The 20346-nt window shown below is 32.7% G+C and overlaps 1 protein-coding gene across 1 annotated transcript in view; it reads right to left on the reverse strand.

Moving 5' to 3' along the window:
* Window positions 1–20346, reverse strand: part of pemt (phosphatidylethanolamine N-methyltransferase) — a 58714-nt gene that overhangs the window by 1945 nt on the left and 36423 nt on the right. The window contains exon 4 of the mRNA XM_016440837.1: window positions 1081–1155. Within this exon, the coding sequence (XP_016296323.1) occupies window positions 1081–1155 (75 nt within the window). The remainder of the gene's footprint in view (window positions 1–1080; window positions 1156–20346) is intronic.

Consider the following 20346-nt stretch of genomic DNA (forward strand, 5'->3'; position numbering starts at 1 on the left):
AGAGGACTGACCTTTACTTGCATCACTTTTAGCGCGTCTCAGACAGTCGCTTGTGTCTCAGAAGTAAAAAGAAACAAGAACATGGGTGTGCATCAAACCCATGCTTTTTATGTCATTTTGTTTCAATAGCACCGTTTTAACTTTTCACAATTAAAATCCCATAAACTCCTAGATATACTTTTATGAAATTTTAATTTATGGAATTTAATGTATTATTTACTATGGTTAATTGATTTAACCAATATAAGATATTTTACATCAAGAAGTAAGGAGACCAAATTATTATATAATATATTATTTCATAACTATTTATAATTTTTCTATATTTTTAAAAATCGTTGAAATAATCTATAGCTTTAAACAAAAAAACATACCATAAAACATGTACTGAAAATAAGCTGCATAAATGTCTCCTTACACACTCGCATAACTTTCTGATGTCAAAATGTAATTCAGGCTTTGCAAAGACACTGGTTTTGAAGGTAAAAAAGAAAAAAAAGAGATAATGTACAATTTAAACTCTTAAATAAAAAACAAAACAATTTATTGAATCTAAGCTATAATTAAATAGGAAACAGAAACAGAAAAGTTGTTAATTGTTGCTATTATTATTATTGTTAATAGTTTTTTAAAGGGGTCATTTTTATTTATACATTTATATTTATTGATTTAATTTATATATTTTTAATTTATAATTATTTGTATTTTTTCTTGATTTAAAATTTTTGTTTTTTTAGAACTTTAGCTTTCAAACAAACAAATATAAAAAAAAAATTAAACAAAAAACTATACTCATTAAAAACAACCATAATAATAAAGAAGAATATTGTAAAATTAAGATATATAATTTTTGCATGGTTCTTGATCGTTTAAGTGTGGTCTACACTGGTTGAGTTTTTTGAAGAAGAAGTCATTCAAAAGAATTACTAAAGAATTGACAAAAAATAGTATAAAAATATAATAGAAATATATATCATAAAAATATTAGAGAATAAGGAAAGGTAAATCCACCTATTTCATAATCAGTCATGACACAGTATATGGATTATGACTGAAACCTGACACAGATAACACACTTACCCTTCATATGCAATAGCTACTTTATAGGACAAGCCGACCACTGCGGTCAGGATCACTCCGACGGGACTGGCGTTCCTAAGAGACAAACACAGAACATCTTTTATTCCTATCCATAATCCGAATGTTGTTCAGATTTATGCTCTGGAAATGTATGCAAATTAGTGCATATTTTATTAGATAATGCCACATAACTTGCAATACATACAAGTTTCTTACGAAACAGCAGTCAAACTATTTTAAGAAACTTAGTAGTAGTAAAGGTAATGTGCATTTGACTCACAGGCATGTAAATAACCCAATCGACAAATTCAAACAAATAATGATTCATACACATTACACTGTATCAAAGTTTATCCAACTTACTGTTCACAATCAAGTTTTAAAAGCACTGGCTGTATCTGAATATGTAAGTAATAAAATGGCCGGTTACTGAAGCGTATTTGTGTCTCAGTCTCACCCCTGACCTGATTCTACTAATGTTGAGCATAAAATACAATCAATTACTGCTCATATTGCTGAATTCTCCTCCCTTCTGTTCACCAAAACACCTTTTGATAAAAAACATAATTGAAAACCATTTGTACGTCAGCGCAGTAACTGCAGTCATAATGTAATACGACCACAAACACCTGACAGAAAGGCTTTTTGAGCAAGAAAGATGCAAAGGAAGCAAGTCAAAGTCATTTTAGATGTAATTATCTGTACCTTATGGTCATAAGAAAATAACATGAGAAATATTCAATACAAGAGATAAGAATTACTGTAATTATGAATATGCAATTTGCAGAAAACTTACAGTAGAGGTAAAGGAAAAACAAAGCACTGCAGGGTTTGAACCACAACCTTTTGAATAACAGTCCAGACATTTTCATGTTTAAATATATTAAATATAATTTAATTTTAATTTTCAATTTAATCATTTGGAAGGTCATAAAACTGCTTCAAAGGTTTTTACATTTTTTATGTTTTATTTATTTGTTTATGCATTCATTTTTATTTTATATTTATTATTTAATTTATTAATATGATGTATTTATTTTAAAATTGAAATAAAAAATGAATAAAAACTATATATATATACACGCACTATAAACAGAAAATTCTAAATCTAAATTTCTAAATCTAATTTCAAACTACTGTTTTCTCTGTGAATATATTGAATATTGAATTGATATAGAAATCATTCTAATATGCTGATTTGCTGCTCAAGAAACATTTCTGATTATTATCAATGTTGAAAACAGTTGTGCTTCTGAATATTTTTGTGGAAACCGTGATACATTTTATTTTTCAGGATTCTTTTATGAATAGAAATTTCAAACGAGCAACGTTTAAATGAAATAGAAATCTTTTGTAACATTATAAATGTCTTTACTGCCACTTTTCATCACTTTTTTTTTTAAATAAATAATTTTAAAAAGTGATCTGAAATTGAATGAACAAAAAAATAAGAGTCTTTTGCTACGAAGGCAATTCAGAATCATAGTTTGGAAGATACACCCATAACCAAATCTCCTTTAGAGGAACAAAACTGAACGGCTGGAAGGAAGATACTGTATGTGTAAAAATCTCCATGACGCACAGCACGTCAGCTGCTTTCACTCTGTCAAACTGCACTTTAAAGCAATCTCCTTTCATCAGAGCTTCTTTTCACATCCTTGAAGACTGGCTTTCAAAAGCTCTGCCACTTCTGGCTTGATTGTGAATCTGATTTTAATGTGAACAGCACAGAGACGCGTTATGGAGCTCAGCGTGAGTTTCAGATTATTACATGCCATCCTCCACAACTTCACACACTTCAGATCTGAATTGTGTCTGGAGCGCTGACACAGAAAGGCAACATGCATAAAACATTTCCCATTGAGTCTGACGATTAGCCTTCAGGAGCGCGAGAGACGTCGTCACTTGGCGGGTCACTGTGTAACGGGACAGACTGATTGTTACTTGTGTTTGAGTGCGAAACGGATTGACTTTAGGGACGTCAGACGCTTTGACGAACAGGGAATCAGAATATGCGTTGAAATACATTGCGTTGCTTTTATGCAATTTAATCCACACCAGATGACCTGTATATTAGAACCTATTTAAACATCTTATTGAATCTATTCACCATGAACCAAGAAATACACATTAATATGGAATTTGTGGCTTATCTAATCAGATAATAGTCTTAACTCTCTCTTTTAATAATCTCTGTCAATTAATAAATAATTACAGTATGACCTTCATCAAGTTATTTTGTGACCAAACCTGTCAAGAACATGTTTCATTCACATTTAATCCCAAAAAAATCAAATGAATACATTTTATTTGGCTAAACAAAGCCTATTTTAGAACCTGTTTTCAGTTCGTTTGCATGCATTGTGCCAATAATCTCATTGATGTAATTCAAAACATTCTTTTTACTGTAACAAAGAAAAGTAATACAATTTAAAAAAAAGTTATATAATTAATAAAAATGACAATATATTATCTGAATTGTAAAGTATTTATTTATCATGGTATTATTTGTTGTACATTAATTAATATCAATTTCAAATTTAATTAATGAAAATCGAATGGAATTCACTATAGAGAATAATGGAAATTACAAATAATAATAATAATAATAATTACAAAGTAAAACTTCTAGGCTCAATACAACATTGTTGATCAGGAGGAAATTGTTTAATTGTCCTGCAGAATAGAATAGAATAGAATAGAATAGAATAGAATAGAATAGAAAATAAAGACAATTTATTATCTGAATTGTAAAGTATTTATTTATCATGGTATTATTTGTTGTACATTAATTCATATCAATTTCAAATGTAATTCTACATTTTCATTAATGAAAATTTTATGGAATTCACAATAGAGAATAATGGAAATTACAAATAATAATAATAATTACAAAGTAAAACTTCTAGGCTCAATACAACATTGTTGACCAGGAGGAAAATTTTTAATTGTCCTGCAGAATAGAATAGAATAGAATAGAATAGAACAGAAAATTTATTATCTGAATTGTAAAGTATTTATTTATCATGGTATTATTTCTTGTATCTTAATTCATATTGACTTAAACTGTAATTCGATATTTTCAGTAATGAAAATCACTATTAAGAATAATAACATAACAACATAAAACATAACATAAATATATAATAATATTAATAATAAAATTTATCTAAAAAAATAAAAACTGCTAGACCCATTACAGTTATGATAATCATGAAGGAAATGTTTAATTGTCATTTAAAGAATAGAATAGAATAGAATAGAATAGAATAGAAAATAAAGACAATTTATTATCTGAATTGTAAAGTATTTATTTATCATGGTATTATTTGTTGTACATTAATTCATATCAATTTCAAATGTAATTCTACATTTTCATTAATGAAAATTTTATGGAATTCACAATAGAGAATAATGGAAATTACAAATAATAATAATAATTACAAAGTAAAACTTCTAGGCTCAATACAACATTGTTGACCAGGAGGAAAATTTTTAATTGTCCTGCAGAATAGAATAGAATAGAATAGAATAGAACAGAAAATTTATTATCTGAATTGTAAAGTATTTATTTATCATGGTATTATTTCTTGTATCTTAATTCATATTGACTTAAACTGTAATTCGATATTTTCAGTAATGAAAATCACTATTAAGAATAATAACATAACAACATAAAACATAACATAAATATATAATAATATTAATAATAAAATTTATCTAAAAAAATAAAAACTGCTAGACCCATTACAGTTATGATAATCATGAAGGAAATGTTTAATTGTCATTTAAATAAAATAAAATGAAATAAAATAAAAAATATATATATGAAAAATAATCGAATGAAATAATATTAAGTTAAATGAGAAAAAAATAATAATCTCTTGGTTTTGGGGTGAAACGTCAGATGTTTTCATGCGATTACCTCATTTTGGTGAGATCAGGGTGGCCTAACATGCACATTTCTGCTCCACTTCTCTGATTTCATTCATTTTTACTGTGTCTTCTCCTGACAGAGCGGCGACTCGTCATCCTCCGCCTGCGTTTCTGCTGGTTAATTATTAGCTTGGACAGATGAAGCTCTAACAGTGTGACCTGGTTAAGCTTCCCTCCTGTGATCACAGTTTTTCAGCTTCACTCTTCACATTTACAGCCTGAATTTAATCGACTTTATCTCGTTCCTCACACGTTTACGCAGCCTATGGCCTCTGAGACACACTTTTTAGAGCAGCGTCTAATTCCCCCTAGTTATTTGCAATGAAATGTTTTAATTATTAACCAGCAGAAAATATTCATCAGTGATTCAGCAGTGAACGCACATTTTCTTTTCTTTGAACCTTAAATTTCCTACAATAGAGAGTGCACTTACTCAAAAGGATTTGACCTTTTCCTTTAACTCGTATTAAGTGCAAACTGAACTTTTTCGTGCTGTGAAACCGAGCACCGAAGTACATTATAAAAGCTTCTGGGAAACATTCATTCAATGCAAATATGCTCCTAATAACATCTGACTTCTTCAGAGAAAGACATCAAGTGCTGTTCATTAATGCTCTCCACAAGCATCTGATTCGAGTCATTCGGGTTAATTACATCCTACTGGCCAATCACAAGCAGAACATCTAATGAAGACAGCGATGTGAAGAGCCACGGTGTCTGTATGCATTCCTCTGGGTGCAGTATAACGTGATATAGTTACGCTCGTTACCCAAACGACAGCCTTCATTGCAATAAATAGTAATGACAGTTCAGTCTTGACCTAATTGCAGCCTCACAGAGGGAATAAAAGACTGGAAACTGGGTTAATATGAAGCTTTAAGGAGATTTCTGTCATCATATCTCACCCTCATGTCGTTATAAACCTGAACGGCTTTCATAAAAGTGGTCTATACGTCTTTGTAATGCCATATGATTGCTTTGTGTAAGAAACGGATCCGTAACAGAGCAGCTGAACTGGAGATTCATGAATGAATCATTCAACCCCAGTTTTGTGAACTGAATCAGGTGATTCCGAGATCCGAAAAATAAAATAAAATAAAACAATATATTATCTGAAATGTAAAGTATTTATTTATCATAGTATTATTTGTAGTATCTTAATTCATACTGATTTAAACTGTTATTCTATATTTTCACTAATGAAAATCACTATTAAGAATAATGGGAAGAAAACATAAACAAACAAACAATAAATAAATAAAAAAAAATAATAATAATAATAAAAAAACGTATAGACTCATTACAGTGATGATAACCAGGAAGGAAATGTTTAATTGTCATATAAATAAAACAAAGTAAAATAAAAAATAAATAAAAATTCACTTTTTACTGTTTTCTCCTGACAGTAGGCGCGTTTCCATTACAGATTTGCGCAAAACTTTGGCGATATTTTTTGAAGGGTAATGGAAACACGCCTAGAGAGGCGACTATTCAGATGATTCCGAGATCTGATTCAAAATAATTATTTTTCTCACCAATTATCACACAAAATTCTTGCACAAATTCAGAAGAATATACAGTACTGCATGAGTCGTATGGAATACATTTATGATCTTTTTTTGAATCATACTTCTGCATCCAGGGTCCGTATGTAGACCTAAGTTAAGATTTATGTATTTTAATAAAAAGTTAAAAGTAAATTAAAAGTTAAAAGTAATTTTAATAAAAAAAAATTAAAAGTTAATAGAATGTTATCTGGACTTTAATAATGTTCTCAAAATGTTCGCATAAAAAACATTAGTTAAAAACTGTTCATGGAACTTTTTACTGAAACTTTTAAGTTGGACGTTCATTAACATTTTTTTAAATGTTACATTACGAAAATGTTAAAGGGCACCTATTATGCCCCTGTTTACAATATGTAAGTCTCTGGTGTCCCCAGAATGTGTCTGTGAAGTTTCAGCTCAAAATACCCCACAGATAATTTATTATATCATTTTGAAAATGCCTATTTTGAGTGGAAGCAGAAACACGCTGTTTTCGTGCATGTCTCTTTAAATGCAAATGAGCTGCTGCTCCCCGCCCCCTTTTCCAGAATAGAGCTGTGCTATTACAGCTCATATCTCAGATCTCTGCCAAAAACATCTGTTTGGTTTTCATAATCATGTATCATGCTGAAATCATGCGTTTTAAAGCCATATCAGTTTAATCTTCTGATATAGGGTTTTCTGAGCGCACACATCCAAAGCATGCGCACAGAAAGCGTCTGTCACACGGCATGTGAGTATTAAACTAAGTTCTCTTTCACACAAGTTTATGTTAAAAACACGCACAAGTTACAAAAACACTCTCCGTTATGTCTGTGAAGTTAAACAGCTGGGAAAGAAAACGCATGCTGATATTAGATCTGTGTGAGATCAAGTGACAGCAGCGTAATATACTGTACTGCTGTCTACGCTGTTAAAATGATGGATACAATAAAATAAAAGCAGAAAATCACTCACTGCTCGTCCAGAATAACGTCTATAGCTTTAATAAGAAGACATTTTTTATTTGAATGCTGCTTTTAAATGCTCTTGCATGAAGTGTGCGGCTCGCTCAGGGCGGAGTCTCTGCTAATAGTGCAGTGTCCGTCAACAGTCGTGGGCGGGGCTTGTAAAATGTGATGTCACACTTGACGGATTCTGTGATGGTAAGCTCTGAGACACTGCTTATGATTTATGGGGATTAAAAAAAAGAACCGGGTGGAACAGGTCTGGACTGGACTTCTGTAACAGTTCTAATAAACTGAATGTTTTTTAAAACACACAGGTCTATATTTTGAATGCAGAATGAATCACAATAAATGTATTACTTTATGTTGAAACTGTGTAATCCAAATGGATGGAAATTTTATATGCAACTCAAATGCATATATTTTAAATTAAGGCAGAAATATTTTTAATCTAACTGCATGGACAGTGATCAGACCAATCTTTATGGTTATGAAATGCTTCTTTTCAACATTTAGACAACCTCTTTTATGATTCCTGTGCCGATTGACCCTGTTCTTGAGCTCCGGATGCTGATGTACAGAGCCGTCTTATTCACAGGCCTGTAAAATAATGACCAAAATGGCTTAAAATTACCTCATCAAAGTCTTCATGTCCGCTCATATTCATGCATAAGTTACCTAACAAACAGCCCTTCTGCATCACTAGAGGAAGTGGGTTAATTTGATGCAGTTTGGTTTGTCATCCACTTCATCTACATGGAGGAAAACAAGCAGAATCTGCAGACATTCTCATGTTTTATGAGCTGATTTTATCATATATAACAATGTATTTATTTATTTTTATTTCAGTATAAAATGACTAAACAGTAGCAGAGGGTAAAATAGCCCTGCGAATAATCCCACCAAAACAAAAATGCAAGAGAGGAGTTATATGTGCAGTAGAGCTCTGTGAATGACAGCCTTTAAACAGCACAATGAAAACTGCAGATCTTTCAACACAGATTGCATGTAAACCTGCCTGTCTATCGCTCACGATCCTCAGAAATCACAACGCAAACGCAGCTCACACGTCACAGTTACTACTGAAGGACAGATGCAATTTAACCTGCTTTAGTGACAAAAAAGAGGGCCCACAACATGAACAACAGAACAACACAAAGAAATATAGCTCTCGGTTTCAGATAAGAGGCTGAGCTCTTGAGGCTGAAATCCTACAATCACTGTATGCGGTTATCTGAGAGACCTGCACGCCTGTTATTAGTTTATTCATGACAATATTCAAGACATATGTGCTAATAGTAATGGTGTATAAATTTACAGTATATCAATGTTTTTTTTGTTTCAAATTGTGAGGCAAGTCAGGGGTAAAACTGTAAAATAAAGAAATATAATGAATTCATGCATACTGAAAAGTAATAATAATGACAGCTAAATATCTACAAAATAATATATCAAATAATATAAAAATTCATGATAAGATTAGAAAATTAAGATGTGATAGACAGTAAGAAACTTAATGATTCATACATATTCTCTAATAAAATCTTAATTTTTTCTATAATATTATTTGATATAATGACAGCCAGATATTTAAAAAAAAGAATATTAAAATGCATTACAACAACATTAAAAAATTACTGCGATGGACAGTAAGAAATATTCACAATTCATTTATTTTCTTTGATGAAGTAAAAAACAAAATGCAAATTGCTTTGATATATTATTATTTGCTATAGTAACAGCTAAATATAATATTAAATAATACTGAATAATATAAAAATTGTGGACAACATGATTAGAAAATTAAGAAAATTATGATTTGATGGCCAGGAAGAAATACTAATGATTCATACATTTTCTCAGATGAAGTTAAAAAAAAAAAAACATTTTTAATATATTATTTGATGTAATAACAACCAAATATTAACTAACATAATATTAAACAATAGTAAATATATATCTAATTCAAATGGTATGTTAGGAGGTGTGTATTAAAAAAGTGATAAGAAAAGAAAATATACACACACATAATATTATTTGATATAATAACATCCAAATATTATCTAAAATAATATTAAATGAGAACAAATAATATTGAAATTCATTAGAAAGGATTCAAGACAATTAAGATTTGCTGGCCAGTAAGAAATATTCATGATCTATATATTTTTAAAATTCAACTTGCATTAGCAGATGGGTTAAAAAGATACACTTTTACTAATATTAAAGTAAATAAATTAGTTTCCCCAGACAGAATTATTGAAAAGGATATAAGAGTGTGTGTGTGAGTGCACCTTCATTACATGTGGGCAGTAAGAGCCACTCTCATCTGATATTTCATGGAAAGTTACTAGTGTCTTTTCACTAATGCATGTGAACGCAGCAGTACAAATAAAAGAACACAATCTCCAGTTAACCTGAACATGTGGACGGATAATTAGCACAGAAAATAAACAGTACAGTGTGTTCGTGGCAGAACAATGCTGAAAACAACACTGCAGACAAACCCAATTATTAGGACTGAACATCACATCTAATAAAAGCAGGTGATCAGACGGGATGTACAGTAGGTGTTTAGTGCATGTCGACACTGGTTGCTATAGTAATGACGTGGGCTTTTAGCACGAGGCCAAACTGGGAAATCTGTGCTCTGTATGTAGAGCCGTGATGCTGGAGGGCAGGAGCTGCTTGATTTCCTGCTGCATCACTGCGCAGGCCAGGCCGAAGCTAAAGCCATCAGAGGACTTACCAACTTCTTATTGTTGTGTTCTCTTCTCAGCACCTGTTCTTAACCTCTGTGGCGCAGGTCCAGCATGATGAAATAAACCACCTGCACTGCCAATCAAATCTCAGCTAACCAGATTTCAAAAGCCATAGAAATGTGGTTTGTATGGAATTTGCGTGGTTTATTTCACACAGCGAGAAGAGAATGTTATTTACATTTAGTCATTTAGCAGATGCTTTTATCCAAAGCGACTTACAAATGAGGACAATAAAAGCAGTCAAAACTAACAAAAGAGCAACAATATATAAGTGCAAATGACAAGTCTCGGTTAGCCTAACTCAGTACATCTAGCAAGGTATAATATATATATATATATATGTATGTATATATATATATATACATACATATATATATATATATATATATATATATATATATATATATATATATATATATATATATATATATATATATATATATATATATATATATATATATATATATATATATATATATATATATATATATATATATATATATATATATATATATATATATATATATATATATATATATATATATATATATATATATATATATATATATATATATATATATATATATATATAACACACACACATACACATATACACACACACACACACACACACACACACACACACGCACAAAAGAAAAACAAGTAGATAGAACAGAAAAAATAGAATAGAATAATATAAATAATTGTTTTTCTTTTTTTTTTAATAAAAAAAAGAAGATAAAGTAGAGTTAAAATAGAATAGAAAGTGCTAGAGTTAGAGGTTCAAATTATATATATATATATCTCCAATTACCTTAGTTTTATTTACAAGAAAATAAAACTTAAACTTGAATTTTAATTAATGTCGCTTGCTGTTTCTTTGTTATTGTTTGTGAAATTCACTAGCAATTTCTGTGTGAAAATTGTTTCTACTTTTTTTTTATTTCCTGCTTTCAAAAGTGCAATTGCATTTAATTAATTGCAAAATAAAATAAATGACAAAAAAATGAGGACATTTGCATAAAATAGAAAGAAGGTAGATAGGAAGTATTGTAGGAAGATGTAGACATGGGGGAAGCCATGTGATTCTTGTATTAAATCTAATAAATCCCCTACAGCTCTGATGAATTATTCAGTCACATTTTTGATTTTCATCTGTTTTAGTTACACTAAATTTGGGATGGTAAGATTTTTGTTTTGGAAAGAAATTAATACTTTTATTCAACAAGAACACATCAAATTGATCGAAACTGACAGTAAAGACATTTATAACGTTATAAAATTGCTGTTCTTTTGACGTTTCTTTTCATCAAAGAATCCTGAGAAATAAATGTATCACCGTTTTCATAAAAATATTTGGCTGCACAACTGTTTTCAACATTGATAATAATCAGAAATGTTTCTTGAGCAGCAAATCAGCATATTAGAGTGATTTCTGAAGATCATGTGACACTGAAGACTGGAGTAATGATGCTGAAAATACAGCTGCGCATCACAGAAATAAATTACAGTTTAACAGATATTCACATAGAAACAGTTATTTTAAACAGTAATAATATTTTATAATATTACTGTTTTTACTGCAATGGGTGAGCATAAGAGGCTTCTTTCATTAACAAATTTTAAAGACCGACACCCATTGAACAGAAGTGTATATTATTGCTACATTTTATATATACTACTACATATGAATTGATAAAAAAAAGAAGCACAGACTACAATGTTCTTCAAATCAAGAAAAGCAGATCATGATCGGCCGTTTGAAAGTGGCTGATGTGTGTGGATACAGCTGTGCACCTTTGTATGATCGTGTATTAAAACTAGCATTATTAAGATGCTTAAGATGGTCACTCTACCAGTGAATGGACAAACAGTAGATGGAAAAGAGCAGAGGATGAAGGAGGAACAGCATGAGAGGTGGTTTAAGTGCCATGTGTTGGCGTAGTGCCTACATGGTTCTTCCTGAGCAGAGAGGTTAGACGACATGTAAGAGTGCTTGGAAACATTAACAGTGAGCGTGTGTGTGGACATCGATTAGTGGAAGAAACCGCATTAGCTTTTTTTCGTTGGTCACTGAAATGTACTGGTGGAGGAGGCTTTTAAACAACAAAGGCTTTGGAAAAAACAGGCATCTACCTACATTTACAGTACAGTACAAACAGCAGCATAGTGGCATTAAACACCAACAACTTTTATTCCTTATCACACATATTATGATTACTGGGACATTAATAAAGACATATTTTAATGTGGTTTCTTGCACAATACTATTATGATCTCAAAACACTTATACTGTAGTGCATGATTTGTAAATTAACACATTTTGATGTTTGTATCTCATAACCAGCTGCATATGCTTGTCTTTTCTGAAACAGTAAACTTGCTTGGTAGCGCACCCGGTACAGCACTGCACTTGTGATGTGAAGCGCTCGGGTACGAGTCCATTAAACACAAGTCACGATAAAAGAGCTCAAAGATTTGTAGAAGCAAGATAAAATGACATGGTTGCTTCAGAAAATGTGTTTTTATCTCATGTTTGCTTTTTTTGTTAACACTATCTGTTAGATTTAGAGTTGGGTTTAGTTACGTTATTTCCACACACGATACAGCATTAACCTATTAGTGACCTTTATTTCTGAACTGTCGTGATACAAACAATAAAGGCGGGCGTACACGGTGCGATTTTTGCTGTCGTACGAGCTCGCAGATGCTCGCATGGCCGCGGCTCGTACCGTGTGAGAAGAATTACGGGCCGATCCGAGACGTTACGAGAAACGTAATGCTTACGTCAGAGTTTGTAAAATCGTAGTAAATTCGTGTCGTGTGTGACTGCCTCCGTACGATTTTCGGATAAACTCAATCGTGACGTGCCAGAGCTCACGACGTTCCGACCTTCAGAATCGCACCGTGTACGCCCGCCTTAACCAACTGTAATAAAACATTGTCAGATTCACATTCATCATTTTCAGATAAAACTGAAGTTGCTTTTAGTGCCACTCACTGGACATTTCACATTGAAATAGCTGCTGCACAAAAAGCAGCATAATATCTTTTTACAGAAATGCCACAAAAGGCACGTTTTTTTTCCAGTGAGCCCCGAGTAGCTTTTTTAACTTGCTTACAGTAAGAAATTACGGTGAAATCTTCGATTGGCATGGGACATTATTTCAAAAACCAACCGAGGTAGGGGCTCGTCAAAGAAAAAAAAAAAAAAAGCAAGCCAGTTCGGTCACTGTTGTCAAGGTTTTATGAAGTCCACATTCACAGCTACATAAATAAATGCACTAATTGTTCACACGTCAAACTTGGTGGCGTCAAACACTTGCATAATTATAGTATAAAATAGACCCGACTTGTGCATCATTTCAAGTCGTTTTCAGATGACACACATTTCTTTCTCGGCATGAGGCGCGTTCAGCTTTTCTGATTGGCGATAGAGAGGTTTATCAACCTGCGAGACGGCCGTATGTGTTATTAGGAGCGAGAGCAGCTAGAAATAGCAGCACACGGCTCCTGAGAAATCCATTAGTGCAAATAACGTCTGCTTTGCTCAAACACAGAGTCTGCGGTCTCTTTGCGCTGATGGGATCATGGGAGGGATAGAGACGGGTGTTCTGGGGATTTTGGGAGCGGAGCGTGCTTTATTAACAAGCTCATGGTTTAGACACAGAGATATCGTGATCAAATAACAGCTGATTAACATACTTGACTCTACTGAGACTTGCACATGTGGATTAGCATATATAATATACTGATAAATAAGTTTAAGTCTCTTCTGCTAACCAAGGTTGCAGTTATATGATTAAAAATACATTGTTAAACTGTAATTTATTCCTGTGATCAAAACGGAATTTTCAGCATCAGTCTTCAGTGTCACATGATCTTCAGAAATCATTCTAATATGCTGATTTGCTGCTCAAGAAACATTTGATTATTATCAATGTTGAAAACAGCTGTGCTGCATCATATTTTTGTGGAAACCGTGATACATTTTATTTTTCAAGATTCACAGATGAATAGAAAGTTCAAACGACTTAAGACTGCTTTTGTGCTCCAGGGTCACAAATATCAAAATATAAATAAATATAAAAATATATTAAATAAATGCTGTTGCACACAAAATAACATGCATATGTATATAACAAACATTTGATAATACGCATGTTATTTTGTGTGCAACAGCTTTTATTATATATATATTTTAGTGCTATCAATCGATTAAAAAAAATGTACTAATTAATCACACATTTTTTCATCACGATTAATCCCACCTAACAGTAAAGTTTTTAAATATGCTTTTATTTTGCAATAATTTCACATCAAATCTTCAAATTAATGTAGAAACAACAAAGACAGCATATTTTTAATATTTGTTTAATGGCATCTTTTTTTATGACTGAAGGCCAGTATTATTGATACCAATACTACTGATGTCTCTACGAAATTGTGAGCTATCGATTTTAACATTTATTAGACTTTAAAAAATAACTTATAATTTAAGTGAACTTAAAACAATCTTCACATTATAATAAATGTCATATTTACCCGTGCCTTTCAGCAAGTAGGAAATATACAGCAATTGAATAAATTGATCAAACACTGGATTCTAAATGAAATGAATCCTTAAAGCTACAAAAGTTATTGATTTCCTCTTTTGTTCTTTGATTAACGGACGTTACAGCAGCTGGGTTATTAGCTTATTTGGCTGCTATTACTTTAAGAGCTGCCGCTGCTGAACGCCGCTGCGGATCTGACCGGCATGCTCTCATCGCATTTTAATATGAAATGATACAGGCTACAGCGCGAAAATGAGTTTTTACTGACATATGGCCTGACAACATCTCATCTGACCGCAATTCACTGTTGTTCTACTGAAGCTCCTCATCACCTGTACCGTTTCCACGCTCGTTTGACTCGCGCCTGACGCTGAGTAGTTTTGTTTTTTAGCAATGGCTACAATGAATGTTACAGTACAAATTGAAACCTAAATTTAAAAAGTAAATAAATAAAATGACATTTCATTTACTAATATTTGCTATAATTTACTAATATTTCTTTCAACTGCTCTATCAGGCTCCATATTAATTCTTTCTGCCAACTGCTGAATCAGACAAACGAGATTGTGTGATCCATCTGTGCTGCATCAAAAACCGAGCAGTTGAAGAAGAGATGTTACACAAACACTGCTTTCCCAAATCTCCAGCAGGTCTGCAAATTCACTCCAGATTTCCAGGAATGCCACTGATTCTCTCCTGCTTCACGCAAATCAGTTTTATGAAAATTCAGCTGTTTAATGAAGAATTATGATTCAGCCGGGAGTGAATCAGCGATATACTGTAATAATGATCATGCAGGGAGAAAAGTGATTAAGACTCAAATGTGCATGTCGGCGACTCATAACTTCACTAGCTTTTGCTCCATTTCCAGGTCATCCTGAACAAAAGGCCGGTTTGATTTTGTGATCTGGTTCCAATCGCTGCCCTTCAGAGAAGTAGAGCACCTTTTGTCATCAGGGCTATGTAACCAGTCCTGCAATACCTTTCCCCTTTCTCTCTGACCCAGTTTAGGACAAAAGTCTGACGGTAACATGCACCTGTTTGTCCGAGTTTCTTTTATTTAGGTTTCATTTGTCAGAGCATTATATAAGCTTGTACATTAGGGAGCCCTGCCATCGCCCTTATAAATATAGCATATACCGCTGTTATGAATGAAAACACATTTCATTCACAAATACAAAGCAATACTAATCTGACTGCGCATGCAAATAATAATGCAGGTCAACAGGTGAAAGAGGAGCTTTGTGCTGCCAGTCACTGAACACTTGAACACTTTAACTAACAATAAAAAATACTTCAACATTTACTACTACATTATTAAAATCAAAAGTTACTATTTTATTTTGATTTATATGAATATTCATATTATTTAATGGACTAATGTGAACTAATCATGAACAGTTTTTTTTAACTAATGTTCTCAAAAATGAATAAATACTGTAAAAAATGAAATGCACATTAATGCATTAACTAACATTGACTAATGAGACATTATTGTAAAGTTTTACCCATTAATTTAACATCAAAATCAGAGTGTCGGAAAGTGATGCAACTGTCCTCAGATTTTTAGTTTACAAATAGTGTGCGTTTGTATACACACACACACACACACACACACACTATTCTTAAAATAAAAATTACAGTTATGCATTTCATTAAACTGCTTTCTTAAAAATCACTTCATTACTTCCTTACAAATTACAGTTTGAACCGGTCACCACCACATGAACTTTGTTGTGTTTTCTTTCCCCCCGTGTTCTGTGACCTAGTTTTCCCCGTGTTTGATTGTGTCATTTTGTTCATCTGTGTCTGATTGTGTCCTCATTAGTTGATCTTCCTCACCTGTCTGTCCCTCGTTAGCACCCCTACTTAAGTTCTGTCTGTTCAGTTTGTGTTTGTCGGATCTTATATGTGGCCCTGGAGCACAAAAGCAGTCTTAAGTCGCTGGGGTATATTTGTAGCAATAGCCAAAAATACATTGTATGGGTCAAAAAACATTATAGATTTTTCTTTTAAGCCAAAAATCATTAGGATATTAAGTAAAGATCATGTTCCATGAAGATATTTTGTAAATTTCCTACCATAAATATATCAAAACTTAATTTTTGATTAGCAATATGCATTGCTAAGAACTTAATTTGGACAACTTTAAAGGCGATTTTCTCAATGTTTTGATTTTTTTGCACCCTCAGATTCCAGATTTTCAAATAGATGTATCTCGGCCAAATTTTGTCCTATCATAACAAACCATACATCAATGGAAGCTTATTCATTCAGCTTTCAGATGATGTATAAATCTCAATTTCGAAAAATTGACCCTTATGACTGGTTTTGTGGTCCAGGGTCACATATATGTCAATGCCTGGTGTGTCTCTACCTGCCCTGTCTGGATTTACCCTTGGAATTATTAAATATATTGAACTCTTCTTTTTCAACTTCGTCTTGGATTAATTAGACCGTCGCATGACAGAACCGCAATTGTGTATCCTAGTTGTGATCTCAATCAGGAACTGAATTTACACCCAGATGCATTATACTAGACTTAAACAGAAACAATACTAAAAAAGCACCTGTCACTTTGGCACAACATACATGGGTACACAATAAATAACATACACAATAAAAGTTTCGTCCACCAACTGCTCCAGTAAAAGCGACTGACCCACATCAGGGCTCTAGTGAGTGTTTGACTGTGATTGGTCAGACGCAGGTGTCATATACCTGCTGAACATGGACTAAACTGGAGGTACAGCATGGTCAGCTGTAGAGGTGTGAATGCTGACAATCACAGTGTGTTAGAACATCATCACAGAACATTACGTGCCTTCTAGATGAGTTGGATTAGCATTGTTAACCTCGGGTAGAGATGGAACACGGACCAAAACCTGGAGATGTGGACTAAAAGATGACTGACCGTGTATAAGATTTTATTTTTTATTTTTTTAGTGGTTTTATTCTCATCAAGGTTGCATTACATTGATCAAAAGAGACAGTAAAGACATTTATAATGTTACAAAACATTTCTATTTCAACCAAATGCTGTTCTTTTGAACTTTCTACTCATCAAAGAATCTTAAAAAATAAAATGTATCACAGTTTCCACAAAAATATTGGGCAGCACAACTGTTTTCAGCATTGATAATAATCAGAAATGTTTCTTGAGCAGCAAATCAGCATATTAGAATGATTTCTGAAGATCATGTGACACTGAAGACTGGAGTAATGATGCTGAAAATACAGCTTTGATCACAGAAATAAATTACAGTTTAACACATATTCACATAGAAACAGGTATTTTAAATGGTAATAATATTTCAAATTTTTACTGTATTTTTGATAAAATAAATGTAGCCTTGATGAGCAGAAGAGACTTCTTTCAAAATCTTACTGACCCCAAATGCTGTATGTGTTCTAAAACCCTGTAACAGTAGTGTATGCAGAAATAAAAAAAAAACATTAACCAGATATAAATTTTTTCTTTCCAGGCATGAAATTGTATGTAAAATAATCAATAAAAAAATCACTATAACACTATTGAACTAAAGTATTTAGTTTATATAATTTATATACTACTACCTGTAATAATAATAATTATTATTATAATTATAATAATTATTTTTTACATTTTTATTATCATCATTGTTGTTGCTATAGTAGTAGTAACATTATTATTACCTTCGTTGTTATTGTTATTACTATGAGTAGTAGTAGCATTGTTATTATTAGTAGTGGTAGTAGTAGTAGAAGTATTTTATACAACAACTACAATCCTAATATTTATGGTTGTTGTTTTTTTTCTTTGCTTTCAAATGTTAAACCATAAATTGTTAGAATTAAAAAAAACTAAACAAAACAAAAAAAAAACGTACAGGTCAACTGATGAGTAACACTGAGTTTCATATACTCGTCAACGCTGATTTGGCGCTTGGTGAGTCAACTTTAGGTGAATTTTGTATGTAAGGCATGTATATGTAAGTGTGGTACAGGAGTGTGAGTGGATGATTTACCCAGGAAAGTGCCAGTGACGCCCAGAGCCATGAAGCTGCTGATCACAAACACCGATCCCAGCGCCATGAGAGCTGCTCCTGCATAGTACACATGTGCGTTATCCAGCGGCTCCCAGCGAGGGTGAGCCTTCATGGCCACTGTAATACTGACAGACAAAGCAAACATAAGAGAGAGAGTGAGTGAAAATCACTAGAAGTCCAAATATATCCTTCCAATCTGCCTTTGTTTGCTCACGTAATACGGTTGTGTGAATAAAAAGAAGCGATGCATCCCACCGCAGCTCTTTGTCTGAATGACATACAGTAAATTGATTATATGTTCCGAAGCAAAAGTGGGTCAGAAAGATAGATTTTTTTTACAGAAGCGTCTGGTAAGACTGTGATTGGAGGTTTTTCTTTGGCCCGTGTGGAGGTACAGATGGGATGCAGGCTGCAACGATGCTTTAGTCACTCGACTGTTTGTCAGACTGACTGAAAGAAATGAAGCTGAGTGCACACTGGAAAACTCCAACTCATCTGACCTCAATGGAAACTGAATGGAAATTATTCTTCAAGAGCATGCGATGCTGTTATTTTAAAGGTTTCTCAGTGATGCATCATCAGTTTTAACAGCACATGTCGTTTCTGAGGTGCTGAGATTTGGTAAGCCTGACAGACTTACTGTGATCTCTGTGATTATGTGAGATTAAGACATAATATATGCTTCTGAAGGAGCCACAAGCAGTGTTATTATACTTAACTAAAATGTGATACCTAAAATAGTAATATCTGAAATATACAAAAATCTCGTGACACTAAATTACTTAAAGGGATAGTTCACCCAAAAATGAAAATTTTATGTTTATCTGCTTACCCCCAGGGCATCCAAGATGTAGGTGAGTGAACTATCCCTTTAATTCTTTCAAAATTAAATGTTTATGTTTAAAACTAGAAAAAATTCGGACCTATTTATTTCTGGTTTTAAGCATAAATTCACTTAATTTAAATACATTTTTCAGAAAACAAGATTCAATATCTCAAGTCATCTGAAGAACATTTAGACATTTGTGCTGGAAAACAAGACAAAAATACTGAATAAAAAACTAAAATATTTTCTTTGCCGTGAACAACTTGAGATGAGCGGAAATGCAGCAAAAGCATTAATATTTTTTTGGAGTGTCCACGCACAGATGGCGTTTCTGTCCTTTAAAATCACTTTATAGTGAACAAGCAATGCTAAACCGAAACAGCGTGAAGAGACGGTCAACATTGCACCAGCTGAATCCTAACAAAGCCTTATAAAGAGCCCATGTCCCACTGCTCCGTCCGAACATGTCCAGCAGTCCGGGCTAATTCTCACCATCAGCAGGGAAGATCTTTCAGACCGAAGAAGAGTAATTACCCCTGCACCTTTCTCCTGCAGCTCTCTTTAAGGCCCTGAAAACAAATAATTGGACCTTCACTGCCTTTGAAAAGCACCTGGTCAGGGATGAAGAGGTTTCGAGAACGCAGAACAAAAACAGAAAGAAAGG

Source organism: Sinocyclocheilus anshuiensis, unplaced genomic scaffold (genome assembly GCF_001515605.1).
Source record: "Sinocyclocheilus anshuiensis isolate Anshui unplaced genomic scaffold, SAMN03320099.WGS_v1.1 scaffold454, whole genome shotgun sequence".
NCBI classification, from domain to species: Eukaryota; Metazoa; Chordata; class Actinopteri; order Cypriniformes; family Cyprinidae; genus Sinocyclocheilus; species Sinocyclocheilus anshuiensis.